At 33.4% G+C, this 27330-nt stretch overlaps 1 protein-coding gene across 4 annotated transcripts in view; it reads right to left on the bottom strand.

Moving 5' to 3' along the window:
• Positions 1-258: 258 nt before the first annotated feature.
• The window catches only part of Rev3l (REV3 like, DNA directed polymerase zeta catalytic subunit), a 185109-nt gene continuing 158037 nt past the window's right edge, over positions 259-27330 (bottom strand). For 3 of the 4 annotated variants that reach the window (XM_027928308.3, XM_071613117.1, XM_071613118.1), the window contains 6 exons: positions 24796-24910; positions 19190-19327; positions 12953-13143; positions 12119-12365; positions 10214-10423; positions 259-1374 (listed from right to left, as the gene is read on the bottom strand). In XM_027928308.3, coding sequence (XP_027784109.2) covers positions 1234-1374; positions 10214-10423; positions 12119-12365; positions 12953-13143; positions 19190-19327; positions 24796-24910 — 1042 coding nt within the window. In that variant the 3' untranslated portion in view covers positions 259-1233. Of the gene's footprint in view, positions 1375-5053; positions 5185-10213; positions 10424-12118; positions 12366-12952; positions 13144-19189; positions 19328-24795; positions 24911-27330 lie in introns of all 4 variants that reach the window. The other variant, XR_011707713.1, reaches the window with a different exon arrangement.

The raw sequence follows: 27330 nt of genomic DNA, 5'->3' as shown, positions 1-27330 counted from the left end.
TTTCTAAAAGGGCAAGTGCTAAATTTTTCCTAGACTGTTCAATCAGGATCTATGAAAGATATTGTCTATGCTTATGTAATCAAAATAGATTCTACTACATGTATAACTGAAAAGAACAACAAAAAAATTAGATGTCAAGCAAAAACAAACAAAAAAAAAGAATGAGTTTCATTGACCTCATTGAAATTCAGGAAAGCATAGGGTAATATATGTAACTGATAATTTCATTTATAGCAAGATAAAAGCCACACTTCCATATTTCATATTTTATTCAATTTTAATATGGTTTCCATTATTAACTCTTAAAACAATGATTTCCAGTTTAAAAAAACAATGCACTGACCACATAATTCCTTTTTCATTTTATACAGTTATACAAATATTCTAAATACACATTTTGTGTTCAAGATGGTGGCAAATAAGATTAACTGTACAGTACATAAGAAAAGAAAATATTTTAAGCATATTTAGAAGCAATAGAAATGTCTATACAAAACAAGCAAAAATGGAATAAAATTTTTCATTTTTAAAGTATTGCAACAGGCCCACAGGTTTGTAACAAAAATGTCTTTGCACAGTTCCTCACAATGCCCCATTAATAGCTAAAGCAAGACAGCGATTTTTAGAAAATGATGTTTCAAAATGCTACACATGGTACTATTGTTTGCACAGTTTGATCAAAATAACAAATCTACTTTGAGTCAAGCAAAACCTAGAGGAAATATACCAAACAACTTCAAAATCATTTGTATAAAATTCATTGCACATTATTTTACTCAGTTGTTTGAAAAGTAAAAAAGTGTATTTACAAAATATTTTGCAGTCAAAATTATAAAGTGAATGGATATCTCTAACACGTCTTGATATAGACAGTTCAAGGAAAACACACAAATGTTTTTTCTTTGAGAGGCTTTCAGTGTTCCTTCCACAGGGAAGTAAACATGATCTACTCAAATGCTTTAAAAGATGGTACACATACTGGAGCAAATCCAACACCTGCATTATAAAATAATGTTAAAGGTGAAAGAATGAGGAATTTGTACATTGTAAGAAGTGAGCTATTTAGAGATCAACACGTAATTTTTAATTCAGTTAGCATAAAAGTCTTCATAGTCTTCAGAAAACAGAAAATGAACATCCTTGACTTGATGGAAGTTGAGAAAGCACCATGCACAACAGTATAGTGGTAAACACTGAACAGAATAGCACCTGGAATTCTGTGATACTGACAATTTAAAACTGGTCTAGTAACTGCCGAAGATACGGTGCCTTGGATAATTCTCTATTTACTCGGGAGAGTTTGAAAAGTACTGGGCAGTTCAGAGAAACACATGGGATATGTCGGTCAAAGGAACTTGTACAGTTCTTGCATATCTGAAAGCATAAGAGAAATACATAAAACAATAGGAATATTTCTATGTATATTTGTAAATACCAAATTTTTATAATCCCTCCTTTCTGACCCACCACAGATTACTGGCAAATGTAAAACATGTAATACATTACAGAAAGCTTATTAGTTTTCTCTCTCAGAAGCCTAGCCTACCCTAGGAGTAAGACATTTCTACAGGATATCATTTCATAAAAAACAGAACACAAAATTCTCTTATGAATTCATTTAATTCCTGAGATCATGTTTCATTTAATATAATTCTATTATATTAAAAAACATGTAGATTGGCAACATCCAGCAAGATGGCTGACTAGAGGTAGCTGGTGCCCCTTCCCTCTCACAAAGAACAAAAAAACTGTTCAACCAGAGTGTTGGACTGCAAACAGTAGAGTATGGTAGGCATGTGGCAGAGATGTAGAAAAACATGGAGACTCAAGATGGCTTATATAAAGAAGGGAACAAAGAACCTTTCATTTACCACCCCATCTCCCTTACAGGGATCAGTATGGACCTTCCCAACATGGAGAAAAGATAAAAAGGAGGTGCCCACAGTTCCTGCAGGCCTGGAACCTAGTTTAGAGAGCTTCTAGGGAGTTCACACTACTGAAGAAATCCAGTTCACTTAGGCCCTTCTCATCCAAATTGCTGCTGCACAGGGCAGACCCACATGTTTCCAGCTGTGGAAAGATTTGGGTGGCCAGTTCCTGCAGCTCTGTGCACTCCACTTAAGCTAGAGGTATGGTCCTGTCTGCCTCAGGGAAATAGCTGGGTGACTCACACCTGCCCACAGACTACAGAGCCTGGAACCATCACCAAATCTGCCTGGCCTAGGAGAGCTGCATGCCTACACGTGGATCAGACTCAAAAACCCCTACAGCCTAGGCTCCTGAGATACTTTCAGGCATTACTAATACTGATTATGGCTAAGAAAGCTATTAGGAGACTACAAATACCACACCCATCCAGAAGCAAAGTCAACCTAACCTATTGGACTGAGCCTACATCCTAGGGTGCACCTCCAGGAGAAAGTCTTTCACTATTAAACCACTATACAAAACTAGCAGAGTTTCACCAGATATATAAATATCAAGATAGGGACAAAAGAAGTATGAAAAAGCAAGCTAATAAAACACCTCCAAAAGAACACAACAGTTCTCCACTAATAGACCCCAAAGAACAGCATTAAATCTACAAAATGCCTGAAAAGGAAAAGAAAACTCAGCAGATTGCAAGAGAAAACAGATAATTCAATGAAATTATAAAATCAGTAAATGATGTGAAAGAGATATTTACTAGGGAAAGAATCATATAAAAGGACCAAACAGAAATAAATCTTGGAGCTGAACTGAAATTAAAAAAAAAATACAATTAAGAGCTTCAAAAACAGACAAGAGCAAGCAGAAGAATTTCTTAACTTGAAGATGGATCTTATGAAATAAGTCAGTCAGGGGGATGAGGAGGAGTGGGATTGGGAAAGGAGGAGGAGGGAAAAGAGGAGGAAGCCTAGGAAACTTATGGAACACAATTAAGCAAACAAATATTTGCATTTTAAGTACTGCAAGACAAGAGATGGAAAAAGGCATTCAAACACTATTTAATAAAGACATAAAAGCTCAAAACTTCCTAAATCTTGGGAGTGTAGAGATCCAGGAAGCTCAAAAGTCCACAAATAGATTTAACCCAAAAGGGTCCTCCCCAAGGAATACTATAGACGAATCATCCAAACTTAGAAACAGAAAATATAAGAGCACCAAAAAGGATCGAGTCACACATCCTGATTAGACTAAGTAGATTTCTCAGTAGGAACTTTACATACCAGAAGAGAATGGGATGGTATGTTCCAAGTCCTGAAAGAAAAAACTTTTCCAACTGAGAATACTAGACCCAGCAAAGCTATCCTTCAGAAATGAAGTCTTTCTCAGACAAATAAAAGCTGAGAGAATTCATTACCACCAGACCAACCTAACAAGAAGTACTTAAGGAAGTCCTACATCTAGAAGTGAAAAGATAGCGTAAATATATAAAAGTATAGAGCTCACTAGTAAAACAGAAAAGAGAGAAAATAATATCTTCAGTAGATAAAACCACCAAAACACAAAGACAATGAGAGGAAGAAAGGAATAAAGAATATACAGATCAACCCAAAAACAGTAAATAAAATGATAAAGAGTAAGTTCTTTCCTATCAATAATAGCCTTGATTGTAAATGAATTGAATGCTCCAATTAAAAGATATAGACTTACTGGATAAAAAACAAGACTCAACTATATGTTGCCTAAAAGAAATCCACTTCACTGATAAAGATGCACAGACTGAAAGTGAAGGGATGGAAAAAGATAATTCATACCAATGGGAACAAAGAATAAGCATAAGTAATTTTACTTATCAGATTAAACTATAAAAAGAGGCAATGAAAGTCATTATATAAAGCAATCAAACAGGTATAACAATTACAATATATATGTAACCAACACTGGAGCATACAAAGGCATAGACTCTAATATAATAATAGTTGCAGACTTTAGTACCCAATTTTCATCAATGGACCAAAAAAAGAAAAATTGTACTTATACTATACTATATAGACCAAATGCATCTAACAGACATTTACAGAACATTTCATCCAAGAGCTAAAGAATATATTTATCTCATTGGCACACTGAACATTTTGTCCAGGGCTGATCACATGTCAGGCCACAAAGCAAATCTTGACAAATTGAAAAACCAAAATCATATGTATCTTTTCTGATCACAATAGAATAAAACTATAAATCAAGAAGAAGAACTTTAGAAATGCATGGAAATTAAATAACACATTCCTGAAAAACTTATGGGTCAATGAAGAAATCAAAAGTGAAAGTAAAAAGTTTCTTAAAAATAAAAACACAACATATCAAAACTTAAGGCGAGGGGGAAAAAAAAGCTGAAAGCATTTCTTCTAAGACATGGAACAAGACAAGGATGTCCACTTTCACCATTCTTATTCAACATCGTAGAGCAATTAGGGAATGAGATAAGGGCATTGGAAATTGGAAAGATGTCCCTTTCGGTAGATAGCATGATCTTAAATACAAAAAAATCTAAAGACTCCACGAAAAAACTGTTAGAACTGATAAATAAATTCAGTAAAGATGCAGGATTAAAAAAAAATCCACAGCATTTCTACATACCAATAATAAATTTGGAAATCAAGATGGTAATTGTATTCACAATAGCAACAAAAATAAAACCAAAATACAAACACTTCCACTCTTCAATAAATTTAAAGAAGTGAAAGATCTCTATAATAAAAATTATAAAATACTGAAGAAATTAAAGATGACAAAACAAATGAAAAAAAATCTCATATTCATGTGCTGGAATAATTGGTTAAAATGCCCATAACTACCTAAAGCAATCTACATATTCAATGTAATCCCCGTCCCCCCAATATCAATGATATTCTTCACAGAAATTGAAAAAACACTCCTAAAATTCACATAGAACCATGAAAGACCCCAAATAGCTAAAGCAATCCTGAGAAAAAAGAAAAAAACTGGAGGCATTACAATGCTTGAATACAAAGGTAAAGTAACCCAAAAAGCATAGTACGGGCATAAAAACTGACACACAGACCAATGGGACAGAATAGAGAATCCAGAAATAAATCTATGTACTTACAGCCGACTGATTTTCAACAAAGGTGCCAAGAACATACATTGGAGAATTGATAGTCTCTTCAATAAATGGTGCTGGGAAAACTGGATATCCATATGCAGAATGACTCATGTCTCACCATATACAAAAATCACCTCAAAAATGGATCAAAGACCTAAATGTCAGACCTGAAACTAGGAAACTACTAGAAGAAAACACTTCAAAGACATCAGTATGGGCAATTTTTTTTGGGGGGGATAATACTTCAAAAGCATGGGCAACAAATGCAATAATAGACAAATATGATTATATCAAACTAAGAAGCTTCTGTACAGCAAAGGAAACACTCAACAGAATGAAGAGACAATCAGTAGAATGGGAGAAAATATTAGCAAACTATCTGACAAGGAATTGAGATCCAGAATACAGAAGGAACTCCAAAACTTAAGAGCAAAACCCACAAATAACCTGATTAAAAGACAGGCAACAGACCTAAATAGACATTTCTCAAATGAAGACATACAAATGGCCAACAGGCATATGAAAAAAAGATTAACATTATTAACCATCAAGGAAATGCAAATCAAAACCACAGTGAAATATTTCTTTCCCCAATTACAATGGCTATTATTAAAAAAAAAAAAAAAAGTAATGAATCCTGGAGAGGAAGCAGAGAAAGGGGAGCTCTCATACACTCTGGGTGGGAATGTAAATTAATATAGCCACAATGGAAAGTAGTATGGAGGTTCCTTAAAAAACTAGAAAATAAAACTGTCTTATCACCCAGCAATTCCATAACTGGGTATATATCCAAAGGACATGAAATCACTATAGCAAAGAGACACCTACTACCATGTTTATTATAGCACTATTTACAATAGCCAAGATATAGAATCAACTGAGGTGCTCATTAACAGATGAATGGAAAAAGAAAATGTATATGTACATGGAATATTATTCAGCCATAAAAAGGAAATCCTGTCATTTGCAGCAATGTGGATGGGATAGGAGAACATCATGTTAAGCAAAATAAAGCAGGCACAGAAAGACAAATACTGCGTATTTTCATTAGCATGGAGAAGCTAAAAATGTTGATTGCATAGAAGCAAAGAGTAGAATAGTGGTCATGAGAGGATAGGAAGGGGAGGGGGACAAAGAGGTTGCATAACAAGTATCAAATTATAGTTAGAGGAGGAATCAGTTCTTTAACATATTGGGGTGATGAACAAGTTATCATGTATCTCAAAGTAGCTAGAGGAGAGGTGTTTGAAAGTTCCCAACATAAAGAAAGGCTGATTTCATCATCACACATTGTATCCATGTGTTGATTACACTGTACTACATAAATATGTACATTATGTATCAATTAAGAAAAAATCCACACAATATACTACCCAAATACCAAAGAATGTTTCTTAAGTGAAGTATAAACACCCCCCAAATTGTACAGACTTGTCCTTTATCCATTTTCTTATTTCAGGAGACACCAATATGAAAAAGTCAAATCATGTGAATTTTAAAGTAGTCTAGACCAGTAGTTGTTAGCCCTGGCTAACAATGAACTTAAAAGAACTTAAAAATATTAACTAATGACTGAGCCTCACTCCATAACAATGAATTAGAATCTCTGGGCAGGGAAACCTAAAAAGCTATACTTTTCTAGGCTTTTTGTCATTCTGATATACAATTTTAAGGAAAAAATATATCATGGTGCAACCTTTTTAAAAAAGAAGCATTATCATGTTTTATATGATGATCAGATTTTATAATATTTAAAGTCTCAAGTTACGTATACTTTTAAAAAGATTATAAAATATGAAAAATACCAAAAAGGAAAAAGAATACTAGTGGGAACTCTTAAGGGTCAAGAAAATAAAATATATTCAAATAATTAAAAAAAAAAAAAAAAAAAGGAAACCTAAAAGCTGGCGGGTGGTATACATCTGTAGTTCTAACTCCTTGGGAGGCTAAGGTAAGAGGATAAATGCCTTGGACTGAGGAGTTCAAGGCCAGCTGGAATACATACCAAGACCCCATTTCAAAAAACAGGGGGATTTAAATAGCAGCAACTCTTTTAGAATGTGTTTTAGGAGAGAAAATTTAAATATGCTATAATGAATTCTCTGATATTTATTAAAGGGGTTCTAATTAGAGATGGCTCACAGGGCAATGAGTTTTTGTTTCTTGACCCATTATTTTCTAGTTAACTGATGAGCACATTTTTCTGAATATGCTGGTTGGTGTATGTGATATTAAGTTGTTATTGATATAAGCCAATTTCTTAGAAACATGTTTTAGTATGCTCTATGGAGACTGAGTAGGCTATTATTCTAGGAAGCCTTTCACTGTATTAGATCTCTGCCAAAAAACTCAAGTCTATTCCCTCATATAGAATTTCTATACTATAGTTGTATGTACTATGGCTACACTAAGATGCCGGCATAAACTGATAAATATTTAAGAACTTTCTGTGTTTGTCTGATAAATAATCCAGGATAGAATTACTCTACTAAATTTAATTTAAACGTTTAGTTTCAAGACCCTTTACTGGTTGATTTAAATCCTGAGCATTATAGCTTGATTCAGGCTTATACTTAAAACTTTAAATAACACAACCTGGGCATATATGTTTTAGCTCAGAAGAAGGCACACATTTAAAAAAATATTTCCTTTAATTTTTATAGATTCATTCTTTCTGTTATCCTTTGGCCTTATTTTCCCCCTCAAAATCTTTAGATGCTTAATGCATTTATTTTCATGACTATTATTAAAAATGTTTAAAGGTGGTAATTTTTCTGAGATCTACTATAGCTATCTAGAATCTGATAGGTAGTGTTTTCATTATATACCCAGTGACTTCAGTAATTGTACTGACTAGAATCACAAATCTAGTGTTTAACAGGAAGTGTTAAAAGTTTTCAAGTGGAGAAATCATTTTGATTTCTGAGTTTATAATTAATTGCTAGTTTTATAGCATTGTGTTGATAAAAATGCCATTTCTTTCTTTCTTTTTTTCCCCCTTTTTTTGTGGTGCTGGGGATTGAACCCAGGGTCTTGTGCATGCGAGGCAAGCACTCTACCAACTGAGCTATATCCCCAGCTCCCTAAAAAATGCCAGTTCTAATATTTCAACTTTTTGAAGTTTATTTAGTCTTTAAAAAAATTTTAATTGTAGATGTACCTCTCCTTTCCCTTTCCTGCCCCCAACCCCTTGTTTAGTCTTTCCTTACAGACTAAGATATAGTCAACTTAAAAATATTCTATAGAAGTGCTGTATAATTTTGAGTTACAGAGTTCCACATATAATCATAAGGATTACCTATGATGTTGTTTAGATCTTCCATAGTTTTGTTTATTTGTGATCACTTGGTTGGTCTTGAACTGAGAAAGATGTTATCAAAATCTGTTGTTTATGTTTCCGTTTCTTATTACATATTCCATAATTTCTGATTTATGAAAATTTCTACATATTAGTGTGTGAAACTACTGTTTTAAAAAAATACCTAAAGTTTTAATATATGTGAAAGATGACAGCATCATTTCTTTAAACTGTATTTTTATAAGAAACAAGAACTAATAGTGAAAGGTAATTGTATGGTGATTGTCTCTGAGGGCAGAAGATAAAAAGGTCCAGGAAGAGAACACTCAGAATGTGACCTCTGTAGAGGTCTGAAGTTCCTGCTCTGTTAGTGTATCACGCTAGGATCCAACAAGGGAATTTTCTGAGTGGGTTGCTGCTATAGGACAGCAGACTACAAAATAAAGAGAAGCTAGGAGTACCCAGTGACTTCAGTAATTGTACTGACTAGAATCACAAAACTAATACAAAAATGGTTGAAAGTTGGTTGGTAATAACTGTAGTGATATATTGCTTCTTTAATTAGGCATTAAGCAAAAAATTGTTCATTTGTTCAATAATTATTTTCAGACCACCACCAGGGGTTGGAATCTCACAGTGGCACAGCTAGTTCAACAGTGAGAGAAGGCAGGGCTTGTCCCCACTGACTCATTTGCTGTTACTGAAGACAGACACATACATAATTACAGTAAAGCAGAGGAGGTTATGGCAACTACCTACTGTAGGGAAGGCTTCATCTGGTCTAGGTGTTTAAACTGATTCTTCTCTGATGATTAGCAGGGGATAAGAAAAACATTCCTGGCAGAGGGAAAAGGGTGTTTAAAGGCCAGAAGGAAGAGATTAAGATATATCATCAATCTAAAAAAAGTTCAGTATAAAAGAGGTAGAGGGTAGAGTATGACAGGGAAAATGACAAGAACTGGTGACAGAAGTAGCAGGAAAGGTCAGAATGGAGAAAGACTTATAAATAAAGCTAAGGACTTTTAATTTTACCCAGAGAGGGGGCAATGTGGAGAGGTAAGGGGAAATAGAAACACAGAAACAAGTTTTGTTTGGATTTTATTTTCAAGAGATATTTTTTGTTTATTTCTGTTAGAATCCCCAAATTTGAAATTTTATTAATTCTCATCTTTGCATTTTGTGGCTTACTCCCAGTTCAATCACTCAGCAGTGTAATATGCAAATTACTCAACCTCTCTGTGTCAGTTTTATTCATCTAGAAGAGTGTTTAGAACAATCTCTGGCAGGAAAACTCAGTTATGTTAATTATTTATTTTAATATAAATGTTCTGTCTGGACTCTCCGAATTATAAACTTTCCAAGTTTATTAGTAATTTTCTAAGATTACTGGATTATTATAAGAAAGGCAAGTGTTGATAGAGTAATTGAAACTTTTCTTATTATTGCTTTAATACTATTATGAAAGAAACTGGGTAGATGGCCATTGTAGTTCTAGGCTTTAATAAGCACAATACACTATTCCAAAAAGAACAAAAATAAATTATAAAACAAACTAAATCATTCTTTTAAAATATATTTTTTTTAGTTGTCAATGGACCTTTATTTTATTTATTTACATGCAGTGCTCAGAACTAAACCCAGTGCGTCACACATGCTAGGCAAGTGTTCTGCCACTGAGCCAGAACCCCAGCCCAACAAACTAATTCATTTTTAATAGTTTAGTTTAATGATATGAACTAGATTGAGAAGTATATCATTTACTTTTTATTCCAGTTTCATATCTCATACTATAATTCAAGAGTTGATGGTATTTCCCAGAAGAATCAGATTGCTTGGAATTCTGTGTCCAGTGAATAAGGCCATACCTTTACAAGTTGCTCCTGTTGGCGTTCCAGCTCTCGGATTTCTTGGTTGAGGATGACGGCAACGTGCTGAGGTTGGCTCCGACATTTACTACAGATGCCGTGCTGAGTCAGGTCATCGCACACAGGACAATGTAAAGTAGTGAAATATTGTGAAATAGTGCCTTTCCGCCCTTCAGGTTCACTTCGAGAAGAGGTGGTGGCTTTCTGGATCTACAATATCATCAGTTCAGAAATAAGTCTGAGCCAGCTTCACAGCAGACCTGCTATTCTCATGCTAATTACAGATATACTCAGGCATTATTTTATTCACTTATTCATTCAACAAATGCTGAGTAGCTACCACCTGCCAGGTGTTATCCTGGACACTGGGGTTAGAGAAATTAACAAACCCACACTGTCATGGAGCTTACATCTTTTTTCTTTTTTGATACCAGGGATTGAACTCAAGGGCTTTTAACCACTGAGCCACATCCCCAGCCCTTTTTTATACTTTACTTTGAGACAGGGTCTCACTAAGTTGTTTAGGTCCTCGCTGAGTTGCTGAACTTTGAACTTGAGATATTCCTGCCTCAGCCTCCTGAGCCACTGGGTTTATAGGCATGTGCCACTGTACCCAGTAGAGCTTACATCTTCATATCAAATACATTGTTTTTTTCCACTGAGGAAAAAAATTAGTTTCCAGCCACTCAGTTTTTTTGGCTGATATACACAAATGTACAAGATTATAATTATACAGGGCACTGTAGATTATAGAGGACAATGGAAAAGATCCAAATTGAGAGTGGATTCTGTTTCATGCTGCACATGGAAACAAACAAAATGGAAGAGTAAAACAACGTGTTAGGCAGTAGGGTCCAAAGCTGAAGCAAAAGTAAACCTGGAACGTTTCAAATTTAATAAAACACAAGTCACCTAAGAATTCTTCATTTAAAGTTAATACTGGTTTCAGAGGTCTCTTTACAATAAAATAATATCATACCCTTCGCATATTTTCTTGGCATCTTATAAATTACTTTGCATAAATTATCAGATTAGATTCTTACATATGCTATTGATTTCACATTCTTGCTGGTGATAAAATGAAAAACTGTAACAACAACAATAAATCAGTTTCCTGGCCCTAAGCCAGGGTGTAGTATTATAGATGTCAGTCAGCATAAACTCTCAGAAACACAGATTCAAACCCAGTTTCCTAAGTTATACTTTCCCTTTCCTTTAAAAGTGTTTACTAAGAAGTAAATATAACTTAAATATCAACTTTTTTTTCATCAGTTTGCCTAAATACTATCTGCCTTCCATAGTCTGAGATGATAGCAAATGATCAAGTAGATCTGAAGTGAATTCTTACCAAGAGATAAAAAAAATACTACTGTCCAGGAAAATGTGTCCCAGATTCTTACAGACTCACTTATCACTCCTTCATGTTTCTATTGAGTTAACTAAGTCAGAAGAATGAAGCAAAGCTCCTTGTGCTGAGATTCCACTCTACATATTTTACTTTAGTGTAATGCTATTTTAACATTTCTTTCTTCTGGCTTATTCAGGACTATGTCTAGATACTATATCCTATACATCTTTTAATATCTATTTTGAATTAATTTTTGTTCTTTATTATTAGTTGGTTTGCTCTGCATTATTTTGTGATTAAATGATTACCACTGAAATTCTTGAGTAATAATTTTTGATACTTCTGTAATTTGGGCAACCTGATAGAAGTTAGGAATGTATTTAATGAGAATTTAAAAAATTTTTCTTTTTGGAAACCAGAAAGGTATGGCATCTTTACCAGGTTAGGATCTATCTTAAATATCAACTTTTTTTTTCATCAGCACATAAATAAAATCTTTAGTTCTACTGAAAATGTGAAGTGAAGTAGTTATAGCACATACTATTTAGTAAACTTACTCTTGGTAATTCATGATACCAGCTGAAGACATCAATACCAATAAGTGAGAAGATTCTTGCCAGGGGTGGAAGGATTTGCTTGGTGATATAGTAAATGGCATTCAGTCTCAGAGTTGGATCCTGTAGGACTTCTGCTGGGCGCCTTACCAGCTGGATAAGTGGTACTCCAGGGGTCCCATAAATAATGACATATGGCACTCGCTCCCCAACTCGAGGCTCAGAGCGCCGGTCATAAGTGAGCATTTTCCTATTCAAATCCAAATAAAATACACACTCAAAGACTGTCATATAAGGTATCTGTCTAGCACATTAAGTTAGAATGAAGCAAGGAAACCAAGAGAAATCTACAAGATGTACTTTTAAATTATGAGTTACTACTTCTTTGAGAACTTTGCTATAGATGTGTAAAACTTATTCTGTATATCATTGCTACCTGGAGAATAATATGATTCTAAGAATAAACTACCATAAACCTAACAATGAAAAATTAAGAGAAAATTTAGCTAAACAATTTGATTCCAGAATGATTCTATATAAATGCTTTGACAGATCAATATTAAGGACTGCCTAGTGATTTTCACATGGGAAAAACAAATATATTGGATCACAATTTACTGCATTTAGTTTCCTAAGGAAAGCCCAGAAGAAAAGTTCTTCAGATCTTACAAAATGTAAGGGAGCATAGGTGAGGCTTCATGCAGTAAGGTGGAGAAACAACTGTCTGTGCCAGTGCCTGTAGATTAGATGTCTTTTCATTTACTCTAAGCCTGTGACGACTCCCTCCAGGAATATACTGGCTAGTACCAGGGGCTGTGATACTGTGTCCATCATTACCTTGTAAGTTCAAGGGCTGGCACACAAGCTCCAGGTTTATAAGAAAAACTTCCTCTGTATTCCTTGGCAAAGATAAAATCTTGTATGCTGGCCTTTCCTTCCAGAAGTTTTATACATTGTCGCTGAACATACTGTTTAATTAGACTTATATCTCTTGTTTCAAATAGCAGCTTCAGGGAACGCTCGAGTATCTTAAAATAAAAGAGATATGCGTGTGAATATACAATATTCCCCAGAATCTTCATCACTGCTGTTATAATTTCATTATAAAACTACTGGGATTACTGCTGATCTACTTAAATAACTTCACAGTGATTGGATAATCAAAATTATCAGAAATTAGAAAATATTTTGGAAACTTTCTATAGCTTGCTATTTCTAAAAACAGAATATAATATAGTTTGAGAAAAATCATGTTGGAATGATATCCAGAAGAAAAACTGGCTATGTGATGAGGGATTTAAATTTTTCTTAAATACAGCACTCTAGGCATAAGAAACTGGACATTATCTTATATATAGATTTTTATTTATTACAGATAGGACAAAAAGAAATTTAAATATCACCAAGCAGTCAATTAAGAATCAGCTTTTTCTGTGGATAACAAACAATTATGAAGGGGTCTTAATCAAAATCACTCTAGAACATTTTGGCAATTGAAGGTTGTGCTCTAAATAGGCACATAAGAGCAGAAGAGAAATCTATTCCAACATATACAAAAAAACCAACACAGGGACATAGATATATGAAAAAACAAGGTAACAGGGCATCTCCTAAAGTTCACAGTTAACCAGCAACTGACATCCCAAATATTGAAGTGGATGAAGTGTCAGATAAAAAATCCAGAAAAAAAGAATAACTAAAAATAATCAATGAATTCCAAGAGAACACAGAAAAATAACTGAGTGAACTGAGGAAGTAAGTCAGGATTATGCATGAGAAATTCAAGAAGGATATAGAAATATTCAAAAAGACACAAACAGAAACCTTGAAATTGAAATAAACAGTAAATCAAATAAAATGTTCAGGTGAAAGTCTCAGTAGACCAAGCTGAAGACAGAATCTCAGAGCTAGAAGTCAAAGTGGCCATCCTTGAACTTTCAGACAGCATTAAGGAAAAGAAGTACGTATCCAAGAACTCTGGGACAACATTCAGAGACGAAATTTAAGAATCATTGGAACCGAGGAGGGTTGTGAGATGCAGGTAAATGGAATGGATAACCTCTTCAGGGAAATAATAACAGAAAAATTTCCGAACCTTGAGAATGACATGGATATACATACACAGGAGGTATGCAGAACCCCAAACAGACAAAATCAAGAAAGACCTTCTCCATGACACATTATGATTAAAATGCATTGCATACAAAGCAAGGATAGAATTTTAAAAGCCTAAAGAGAAAAACATCAGGTCATATTTAAAGGTAAGTCATTCAGAATCATTTCTGATTTCTCAGTACAAACTCTAAATGCCAGAAGGGCTTAGAATGATGTTTCAAGTCCCGAAAGAAAACAATTGTCAACCATGACTGCTATTTCCAGCAAAGCTCTACTTCAAAATAAAAAAGGAAACAAAACCTTCTAAGATAAGTAGAAACTAAAACAATTCATAACTGCTAAATTGGCACTATTGAACTTATTTAAATACTCCACAAAGCAGTATAAAAAGTATGATTCCTTACATCTTATCAAATCATAATGGAATGAATTTAGAAATCAACATGACACAAAACCCTACAGAAACTATATAAACACAGGGAGAATGAACAATATACTTTTGAATAATGAATGGGTGATAGAAGAAATCAGGAGAGGAATTAAATAATTCCTCTCAAATGAGAATAGTGATACAACACACAAGAACTTCTGGGACACTATGAAGGCAGTTCTAGGAGGGAAGCTTATAGCTATGAGTGCTTACATAAAAAAATCAGAAAAATCCCAAATAAACGACCTACTGATACATCTCAAAGTCCTTGAAAAGAATAACGAATTCCAAAACCAGATGAAAGAAGGAAAAATTAAGATCAGAGCTGAAATCAATGAAATTGAGAATAAAAACAATATAAAGGATGGATAATACAAAGAGCTGGTTCTTTGAAAAGACAAGTGCTTAGCCAAACTAACCAAAAGAAAAAAATAGAACAATTTAATAAAATTAATAGTCATTTCTCCTTTATGCAACAAGTAATGAACTTGAGATGAAAATGGAGAAATCATCACAGATATTAAAGAAATCCAGCAGATCATAGGGACTATTTAGAAAACTTATATTCCAATAAATTTGGAAAACCTTGAGGAAATGGATACATTTCTAGGCATAATCTGCCAAAACTGAATCAAGAGGACATAGAAAACCTAAGCGGATCAATAACTGCAATGAGGTAGAAGCAGTAATAAAAAGCCTTCCAAGAAAGAACCAGGACCAGATGGATACTCAGCTGTATTCTACCAGATCTTTAGGGAACAACTAATGCCAATACTCCTTGAATGATTCCATGAAATAAAAAGGGATGGAACACTTCCAAATCAGTAATATGAAGCCAGCATCACCTTTGTACCCAAACCTGATAAGGAAATGTCAAGGAAGGAAAATTACAGACCAATATCCCTGATGAACTTAAATGTATAAATACTTAGTAAGATATTCACAAGTTGTATTTAACAACATATTAAGAAGATTGTAAAATTAGGTTTTATTCCAGAGATGTAAAGAAAGTTTAATATACAAAAAACAATAAATGTAATACACACAAAACATAAATAGAATTAAGGACAAAATCACTTAGTCATCTCAATAGATGCAGAAGGGCCTTTAACCAAACTCAGTGATAAAACACTGAAGAAACTAGGGATAGAAGAACAAAATCACTTAGTCATCTCACCTAGATGCAGAGAAGGCCTTTGACCAAACTCAGTGATAAAAACACTGAAGAAACTAGGGATAGAAGGAACCGATCTCAACATGATAAAGGTCATATGTGAAAAACCCAAAGCCAACCCTGTAGTAAGTATGGAAAAACTGAAAACATTTTCTTTAAAAAAATTGAAAAAAATTTTTTTAAAATCCACTCTCACCATTCCTATGTAATATAGTACTAGAATTCTAGCCAGAGCTATTAAGCAAGAAAAAGAAATGAAAGGGATAAAAATTAAAAAGGAAGAAGCAAAAATATCACCATTGGCAGATTATATGATCTGTACCTAGAAGATCAAAAAACTTCACCAGAAGACTTCTAGAGCTAATCAATTTTACAAAGTAGAAGGTTACAAAATCAACATACAACATAAATATATACCAATGATAAATCTGCAGAGAAAAAAATCAGGAAAACAATTCCATTCACAATAGCCTCAAAACAAATAAACAAACAAACAACAACAACAAAAACCACAAAAAGAAAAACAAACAAACCTAAGAATAAATCTAACCAAGGAGGTGAAAGACCTCTACCATAGGACATTGAAGAAAGAAATTTAAGAGCCCAGAAGATAGAAAGATTTCCCATGTTCATGGATAAACAGAATTAAATGCCATACTACCAAAAGCAATTCACAGATTCAATGCAATCCCCATCAAAATACAAATGGCATTCTTCAAAGAATTAGAAAACACAGTCCTGAAATTCATTTGTAGGAACACAAGCAATATAGCCAAAATAGCCAAAGCAATTCCAAGCCAAAGAAGCAATGCTGGAGGCATCACAATACCTGACTTCAAATTATATTACAAAGCTATAGTAACAAAAACTGCATGGTACTGGCATAAAAACAGACACATAGACGAATGGTACATAATAGAAGATACGCAGAAAATTACACATCTACAGTAATCTGATCCTTGACAAAAGTAAAAACATACACTGGAAAAAAGACAGCCTTTTAAACAAATGATGATGGGAAAACTGGTTATTCAAATGCAGAAAAATGAGACTAGACCTTTCTCTCTCACCCTGCACAAAAATCAACTCAAAATGGATCAAACACCTAGGAATTAGAACAGAAACTATGCAAGTCCTAGAAGAAAATGGAGGATTTAACACTCCAGCATAGAGGCACAGACAACAACTTTCTCAATAGGAGCCCTAAAGCTCAGGAAAAAAATGCCAAGGGTTAATAAATGAGATGGCATCAAATTAAAATGCTTCTGCTGAGCAAAGGAATCAATTAGGAATGGAAAAGAAAACCCACATAATAGTAGAAAATCTTTGTTAGCTACTCTTCTGATAGAGGATTAATATCTAAAAATATAAAGAACTCAAAAAATTTACATCAAAAACTAAATAACTCAATTAATAAATGGGCAAATGAATTAATCAGACACTTCTCAAAAGCAGAAACACAAATGGCCAATAAATACATGAAAAAATGTTCAACATCTTTAGCAATTAAGGATTTCACCTCACACCAGTCAGAATGGCAGTCACAAAGAATACAAACAATAATAAATGCTGGAAAAGATGTGGAGAAAAAGAACCACTTTTACACTATTTGTGGAAATGTACATTAGTACAACCACTATGGAAATCAGTATGGAGGTTTCTCAAAAGACTAGGCATACAGCCACTGTATGACCCAGCTATACCACTCCTTGGTATACATCCTGAAAATTATATATAAAGTCATCATACTACAGTGATACATGCATACTCATGCTCACAGCTGCAAAATTCACAATGGCCAAACTATGGAACCAGCCTAGATGTCAAATCAATGGATAAATAGATAAAGTAAATCTCTCTCTCTCTCTCTCTCTCTCTCTCTCTCTCTCTCTCTCTCACACACACACACACACACACACACACACACACAAAATGGAGCTGTATGCAGCCATAAAGAAAAATGAAATCGTGTCATTTATAGGAAAACTAACAGAACTTAAGGTTATTATGTTAAGCAAAATAAACCAAACTCAGAAGGTCAAGGGTGGTATGTTCTCTCCCATATGTGGGAACTAGAGAGGAAAAATGAAAAGCGTTTGGATCTCTTGAAAATCAGTGGGAGATCAATCAGTAGGCGATGGACCAGAGTGTAAAAGGTCTGAGGAGGGAGGGGGAACATGGTGTGGGGGATACTGGCCCAATTACATTGGTATATTATGTGCATGTACAAATATACAACAAAAAATCTCATCATTATGTACAACTATAATGCATCAATAAAAATGTGGAAAGAGAAAAACAGCCTTTTGTCTTTTTATAGTACTGATAAATAATTGTGACAGAGTTTTCTTTGTTGGAAATATTTCTGTGAGGAAATGGCCAACATGTAATGGATTTATGTAGTGGATTGAATCTAAGTTAATTCCAGGTGAAAAATTATATATTTTATTCTGAATCCCAGAAACTATATGTATTTATATAATATACAATAAACTATATGTAATTATATAATATATAATTGTCAATTTAGCTTAAGCACAACTCTGTGGACAGGGAAAGAGTTATCTGATGGCATTTCTTACAGAAATGACTGTATAGTAATATCCCAAATTCACATAATATTATATATGGCTTTTAATGATCTCATTAAACTCAGTATAGAGGGAGCAATTCCCATCTGTGCTACTTATTTTTGGTTTGCTAAAGGAGTCTAAGAAAAAAATACTATGGTGAAAATTATTATAGTAGAGAAATTTAGGTAATTTATAGTAGCACTGTTCTTAAATTGGCTTATTTTATAATTGATAACTAAAGTAAACGAAATTTCAGTTAAACTGGAATAGACTGTGTTAGTTATGAAATTTATGGTAGTTTCTCTTCTTCATCCCACTCCCTACTTTTTGGGAGCTATTATATGACTATACATCCTACTATCATGTCTAAGTGATAGACAAGAACTCTTACCAGTTCATGTTGTGTTGCCTTTTTTTTTTTTCCTTTTTGAGATGGGGTCTTGCTATGTTACCCAGACTAGACTTAAATTCGTGGGCTCACGATTGATTGTCCCACTTCAGTCTCTTGAGTAGATAAAACTATAGGCACAATATCACTGTACCCGATTTACATTTTTCAACAATTTTGATAAAACATAAAATATGGGAAGAAGCCACACACATACACACATACACATACACACAAAATTAGAAAGAAAATCTCAAAATTCACATAGTATCCTCCTATAGAGTTATATATTGTTATGTAGGATATAGTTCCTTCACCTCAATGTGTGCTTAAGTATACTTATATTTTCATCAGAGTCTTTAGCCACTTATTTTTTTACACAGATAGAACTTACCTTAGAAACAGCAGGGCAAGAATCTCTTCTAACTGTTTCTATTCCTTTTGCATCAAATACTGGGTCCTTTTGATCCAGTGTTTCATACATGTAACCTACATACCTCTTTTTTGTTTGTAAAACACAGGGCAAATATACCTATAATGAAATTAAGAAAATGTCTCTCAGTAACCATTTTTTCCCATCATGAACTTTCATTTTTATGTCTTTCTGTTCTCTCTTCTCAAATATAATTAATAAAAAATTCAAAATATGACTTGGGATATAATGAATTCATATACCAAAACCTTGATAAGAAAGCACACAAAATGAATTATCTTTACTTCTTTACCACTCACTACTCTTCTGGCACTACCAATTCTGCTCCTACCTCAATTAATACTGCTTTATCAAAAGTAATCAATCATGGGGGCTGAGGTTGTGGCTCAGTGGTAGAGTGCTGGCCTAGCATGCGTGAGGCAATGGTTCAATCCTCAGCACCACATAAAATAAAACAAAGGTATTGGGTCCACCTATAATTAAAAAATAAATATTAAAAAAGTTATCAATCATATTTTCAACAATTTAAAAATTAATTTACATCTACATATGGCACAAATTTTAAAAAGTTATGAGAATAGGGCTGGGAATGTGGCTCAAGCGGTAGCATGCTTGCCTGGCATGCGTGGGGTGCTGGGTTCGATCCTCAGCACCACATAAAAGTAAAAATAAAGATGTTGTGTCCACCAAAAACTAAAAAATAAATCTTAAAAAATTCTCTCTCTCTAAAAAAAAAAAAAAAAAAAGTCATGAGAATATACAGTGAGAAGCCTCTTAGTGAAACTTCTTCCCTAGAGGCATCCTATTATTGGTTTTCTGTATATCCTTACAGAGATAGTTTGGGCGAATGTATATACAGATATGCTCTTCTTCTCCATACAATGGTAGCTTACCATATACACCATTCTTCATCATGCTTACTTATTTTGGAGCGCATTCCATCCTAGTATAGAAAGCTCATTTTGTTTTTTGTAGTTACAAAGCAGTCTACTGAATGGGTTACCATAATTTATGTAACCAGTAACCTTCTATAAGTCATTTAGGATGTGTTTTCTTTTGGGGTGGTGGTGTTGGGAATTGAACCCAGGGCCGTGCATACTAGACAGGTATTCCACCACTGAGCTACATTCTCAGCCCATTTAGGATGTTTTCAATCTTTAGAAATTATAAATAGTGTTCTAGTAAACTACCTTGCATGAATTAATCTGTCAGATAAATTCCTTCAAGTAGAATTCCAGGTTCAGTGGTGTATTCCTTTTTTTTTAAAGAATTTAGTTTTTTTTAAAATTAAAAAAATTTTTTTTAGTTGTTGATAGTCCTTTATTTATTTTACATGGTGCTGAGAATCAAACCCAGTGCCTCACACGTGCCAGGCAAGTGTGCTACCCATGAGCCACAACCCCAGCCCTAGTTTTTTTTTTTAATTAAGAATTTAGTTCTTTCTCTTGTACCCAAGCTTCCCCCCACCTTTTAAAAATATTTAAATATTTCTCTTTTGAGACGGGATCTTACTATATTAACCAGGCTGGTCTTGAACACTTGGGTTCCACTGATGCTCCTGATTATCTGGGACTACAAGTATATACTACTATGTCCACCATATCTGCTTTTTCTTAATTGACAAAGATTTTATATAGTTATCATTTTATATATTTATATTTTAAGTATGTATACACTATGGAATGTCCAAGATTTATCGATAATCACATTAACTGTAAATGATCCAACTATCCAAATTAAATTAAAAGGCAGAAATGATCAGACTAAATTAAACAGTAAGAGTCTACTACTTTAGGGCTGGGATTGTGGCTCAGCGGTAGAGCACTCTCCTAGCTCGGGCGGGACTCGGGTTCAATTCTCAGCACCATATAGAAATAAAGGCATTGTATTGTGTCCATCTACATCTAAAAAATAAATATTAAAAAAAGTTAAAAAAAAAAGAAATCCACTTAAAACATAAGACATAGGTTAAAAAATGGAAATAGTTACACATATTAACGCTAATCAAAAGAAAGCCATGGTAACTACATTAATATTAGAAATATTCCTTCAACAGAAGGAATATTATCAAAGATAAAAGTATCAAGATGACACATAATCCTCAATGTGCATGCACCTAATACAGAAACCTTGAAATACATGACACTGAAACTGATAGAACTAAAAGAACAAACAGGCAAATAATCCATGACTATAGTGGAGACTTTAGCCCCTCTTAGTAACTGAAAGAAAATCAGTGAGAATATAGAAAGCTTTAAAATATTATGAGTTATGTTCTTTGACTAAAACATAACTAAATTAAATAATCACAAAAAGATTTCTGGAAAAAATCCCTAATAACTGGAATTTAACACATTTCTAAGTAATTTATAGTTCATTATCACTGAAGCAAATGAATAATGACAACAAAGATATCAAAATTTGTAGCTAAAGCAAGGTTTTAGAGGGAAATATCTTTCAAAACTTATCAAGAAAAGAAATATAAACCAAACCCATAGAAAGTGGAAGAAAGGAAGAAAAAAACAGAATGTAAATTGATGAAATAGTTCTTCAAAGAGTTCAATAAATGAATAAACCTTTAGCTAGAATGAACAGTAAAAAAAAAGAAAAAAATTACCAATACCATAAGTGAAAAGAAAGTATCATTAAAGATCTTACAGATATTAAAATATAAAAAATTCATGTCAATATATTTGACAACTTAAAAGAAATGGTCAATTCCTTGATAACTGACATGAGAAGAAAATATGACTAATGTAGTATGTATTAAAGATGTTTAATTTATAATTAAAAACCTTTCTCCAAATAAAAATTCTGACTTTCAGATGATTTCACTGGTGAATTTCATCAACCATTTAAGGAAGAAATAACTGTATCAATCTTATACTTTTTTTCTGTTAGAAACTAGAAGAGGGAACACTTTTAACTCATTTAATGAGGGTAGGCTTTTCTTGTCCTAAAACCAGACAAAGATAATATAAGAAAATAAAACTACAGATCAGTATATAACATGAAGAAATAAACAATTCTTAACAAATGTTAAGTGGTTTTGTTGTTAAATTTAGGTCTATGATCTATTTCAGGTAAACATTTGTGTATTCTTCAGGGAAGATGTGAGTCTTCTTTGAATCTCTTGGCATAGTTCTTGCTTCATAGTAAGTAAATGACATATATATTGTTGTGTCCATCTACATCTAAGCTCAGGGGTGCCTTATCACCTAATCACATCCCCAGTTCTTTTTTAATTTATGTTTTTAAATTTGAGACAAGGTTTCACAAAGTCACCTTTGATTCTTTTCTCCGTTTCCACATCTGCCTTCCTAAATCAATTACTTCTAAGTATTGCCCATACTCTTTCTCAGTATTTCTTGAATTATCCTCTCTTTATTTTCCCTATTGTTGTTTCACTGGTTCAGGCTATAGGCATTTCTGTTTGGGGATTCTCTTCTTCCCACTCCATCTGATATACCACTGTGAGGCCAACCCTAATCAAATAGCTCTGATCATGTCATTCTCTTGTTTGATAATTGCTGTAGTTTAAATGTGTCCCCTCAGTGGACAAAATTAAGATGTTGCAAATGTGATGGTATTCAGAGGTAGGTCCTTTGAGAAGTAACCATATCATGGGGACTCCTTCCGTCATGATGGGATTAGGTGCCCTTACGGATGAGCTTGATAGGTGGAGGTTGCCCCTTTTTTGGCCTTCTGCCTTCCACCATATGAAGATGTTGCAAAAAGGCCTTTACCAATTACCAGATGCTGGTCCCTTGATCTTGAACATCCCAGCCTTCAGAGCTGTGAGAAACAAATTTCTGTTCTATATAAATTACTCAGTGTGTGGTTATTATGTTATGGCAACAAAAGCAGACTAAGATAATAACCTCTATTGAAGAAAATTTAAACACTTCAGTTTGGCATTCAAGATATTTTATAAGATTCTGGTCTCGATTTCATTTTTCCAAATTCAACTCCTGCTACTCTGTATTTTCCTTATTATATTTTTCAACCCCATAACTTTCTACCTGTCATTTTCTTCTGTATAGAATGATTGCAGTCCCATGTTGCCTACTGAAATTCTAAACCTTTTTTAAAAAATATATATATTTTTTAGTTGTAGGTGGACACATACCTTTATTTTTAATGTGGTGCTGAGGATCAAACCGAGTGCCTCACGCATGCTAGGAAAATGCTTGACTTATGAGCCACAACCTTAGCCCCCTAAACTTTTTATTTGTGTGTGATGCTGGGGATTGAACCCAAGGCCTTGCATAATATGCTAGGCAAACACTGTACTATTGAACCAAATCTCCAAGTCCTAATCATTTTTCAAAGTTCTACATTATCCCCATATGGAGAGTCTTCCGATCAAGATCAAGAAGACATAATTCTTTCTTTATTGTGGGTGTTCTTTTTCTTTTCCTTTAGTACTGGGGATTGAGCTCAGGGGTGCCTTATCACCTAACCACATCCCCAGTTCTTTTTTAATTTATGTTTTTAAATTTGAGACAAGGTTTCACTAAGTTGTTGAGGTTGGCCTCGAACTTGCAATTCTCCTGTCTCAGCTTCCCAAATCTCAGAGATTACAGATGTGTGCCATAATGCTCAGTTTTTGTGTTCTTATATGACTTAGATCGATTACTTTTATGAAAATTTTGTTAAGTTGATAAGAGATTACACACACACACACACATATATATATATATATATATATAAAGGTATATACAAAGATTACAAATTATCTATATATATATATATAAAAGACTTTATATATATATATATATATATATATATATATATATATATATTCATATTCTTTCTTTTCATTTACTGGCTCTGAGGAGGAGGGTTGTATGTTATAATTCTTTGTATTTGACACAAAAATACTAAGGCTAAATATGTTTTATATAGAAAGAACTAAATACATATCTAAAGGATAATGAAAAGAATCAAAAGTCCATGTGGCACATTATATTTTGCAAAGACAATATCTTCCATACCACATGGTCTTCTTATGATGTTGTCATTCTTCCTATTAATAGAAGGGGTTCCTTAGGTCTAGAGAGGCTTGTGACATGGTGTGATTGTGAGACTGTGTTGTAAAAAGCAAAACAGTTTTGGTCTACTTCTCTTTGGGATGTTCACTCCTAGAACCCAGCCATAACACTGTCAGGAAGAACAAGCAGGTCTGGGAAAAGGTCATGAGTAGTTAGTTAAGTTCATGTCCCTACCTGTAGCTGGCATCAACAACCAGACATGAGGATAGGCAAACTTCAGATGATTTCAGCCCTTAGCTGTTGACTGGATTATCCTCAGATATTGGTTAAGTTACATTTAGCCTTTAATTCTTCCCAGCTGAGGACTTATACATGGTGGAGTAGAGGCAAGCCAACCATGCTGAACCTTTTCTGAATTTCTGAGTCATAAAATATGTGAGGTTATTTTACACCATTAAGTTTGAGGTGCCCTGTTTTATAATAATAGTAACTAACACAATGTATTAAAAACTCAGAAGTCTTTAGAAGATATGTAAATTTTATATGTGATTATTAGAATTATATTCCTCTTACCTTTTCAAATTTCAGTTTCACTGGTTTAGGATTGGTAGCAGTTACAGCTTCGGCAATTTCTTGACCAATCTTAAAAGACTGCTCCTTTGTGGCTCCTTTCAGTAGCACAAACATACTAAGGAAATTAAAAATGTAATAGGTAATGAGGAAGTCATTGTGACAAAAATTTTATCAAGAATAACTTTCCTGGCTAATACTGTCTAAACCAAAGAAAACATCCCTGCCCCTTTACTCTTTCTTACTAAATTGATTTCTATCTAAGCTTTCCTGTTTTATCATACTTTCCTGGTGTTTCATGGTGTACTTTGTTACAGAGCTTTAAGATACAAGTATTTCTAACTTAGCTCTATAGAAAATAGCTCAGATAACATAGCTGCTAAGAAGTTCCTGAATCAAACAGTGGAAAATTTGGGCTGGGGAGGTAGTTCACTATTAAGAGAGCTTGCCTAGTACATGTGTGAGTCCCTCGGTTCAATTCTTAATAATGCATTAAAAACAACAACAAAAAAGACTAAACAAAAAACCAAAACACATACATGTACAAGGACAAGGAAAATTTACTTGTGAGATGGCAGGAAATTTCCTTCTATTATTATCCAATTAAAAAGACACACATATATCTTGTAATCTATGTTTGCCAAAGAGTAGTTACAACCTAAAGACACCAAGAACAACACAGCCATCTGTAATTCTACCATTCGGAAAAAAGGGACTATAAACATTTTGTGTTTATCTGTAAATTTTTTTCTTATATGTTGTCACAGATCATATAGTCTGATAACCTTCTCCTTACATTTAATGATATATTGTGAATATTTTCCATGTCACTTAGTTCTTTAACATTATTTTAATAGTAGCACTGTATTTATTCAACAATTAATCAAACTCCTACCACTGAAAATTCAGGTTGTTGTTTATTTATTTATGCTAAAATTTCATATAAAAATTACTTCATACACCTGTGATTATATTCTTAGAACAAATTTCTAGAAGTGAAATTTCTGGGCAAATAATGTATACTGAAAAAATATTTTTTAAAAAATAGTATGAATTCCAAGAAAGGTATTTCTGATGTACAATTCCATAAGCAATGTATATAAATCAAGAGGAAGGATTTGTTATACAGATTAAAAAATATTTTAAAAGAATTCATAAAACAAAATTATACATTTTTTTCTAATTTAATTCAGCTAACTTTATATTTCAGTATATACTGATATATAATATATTGTAATTTGAGCACCAACACAGAAATAATAGCCAATAAATGTAGTATTTAAGCAAGAGAGATTATCAAGTTCATCTCCACTTATTTTGGTGGAAAGACATTAAATATCAGAAACAGATAACAGATAATACCTTAAAGCATGACTTTAAGATTCCTGTTTCTGGGCCTGGGGTTGTAGCTTAGAGGCAAAGCACTTGCTTAACATGTGTGAGGCCCTGGGTTTAATCTTCACAGCATTAAAAAAAAAAAAAAAAAAAAAAAAAATTCTTGTTTCTAGCCACATAAACTAATCTTATGTCTGATAAATGTTTTTCTATTGGACTTAAGTCCCGTTTGGATGATTTCTTTAGAAAAATCATTTCCCCACTAATGCTGGAGACAGTACTTGTCTTAGAGCTGGCAAAGTTTGCAAAAAGGAATAATTTATTCAGACTTGCTTAAGTTCCTTAAAATAAAAATTGTTTCAATTTGAATTAATTTTAACATTTTAATTTTAACAGGTAGGAAAAAAGGCCTTGAATAGCTAATTATTACCTTTAAGCTAGGCTATACTCTGAAATGCTTGAAGTTTTTTGTATTTTCTTTTTAGGCACATCTGATGATCATTATACCACTACAGCCTTATATTTTACTAGATTATTATAAAGTTTCCTTTTGAGTAGTTTTTTTTTTTTTTTTTGAGGTGTTAGGAATTGAACCTAGGTCCTTGTGCATATTAGGCAGCCACTCCACTATTAAGCTTATATCCCCAGCTCCAAAATTTCATTTTGGAACGGTATTTTAAAAATCACCTTTATTGAGGTATAATCAGCTTATGATAAAATAAAAACATTTGATATTTTATTACAGCAGCCAAACAAATTTCTACCTCCACAAGAATATGTATAAGTACCATAAAAATCAAGATATAGAACATTTTTATCACTCCCCAAAGTTCCTTTACATATTTTTCTTAAGGGGGAGAGAGAGAGAGAGAGAGAGAATGAATCTTTTTTTTTTTTTTTTTTAATATGGACACAACACAATGCCTTTATTTTTATGAGGTGCCGAGAATCGAACCCGGGTCACGCCCGAGCTAGGCGAGCGCTCTATCGCTGAGCCACAATCCCAGTCCTTACATATTTTTATAATTTTTTACACTACTCCTGGCCTCAAGAATAACATGACGTGTTTCCTGTTATTATATGTTAGTTCTACTTTTTTTCAAGAATTTCATAGAAACAGAACAATATGGTATATTCTTTCTCTCTTATATATTGGCTTCTTTCATCCAGCACAACTTTGAGATTCATTCATGGTGTTGAAGT

This window comes from Marmota flaviventris, chromosome 6, assembly GCF_047511675.1.
Source record: "Marmota flaviventris isolate mMarFla1 chromosome 6, mMarFla1.hap1, whole genome shotgun sequence".
Taxonomy (NCBI): Eukaryota; Metazoa; Chordata; class Mammalia; order Rodentia; family Sciuridae; genus Marmota; species Marmota flaviventris.
The sequence above is the reverse complement of the archived record's forward strand: the minus strand, read 5'-3'. Positions and strand labels throughout refer to the sequence as shown.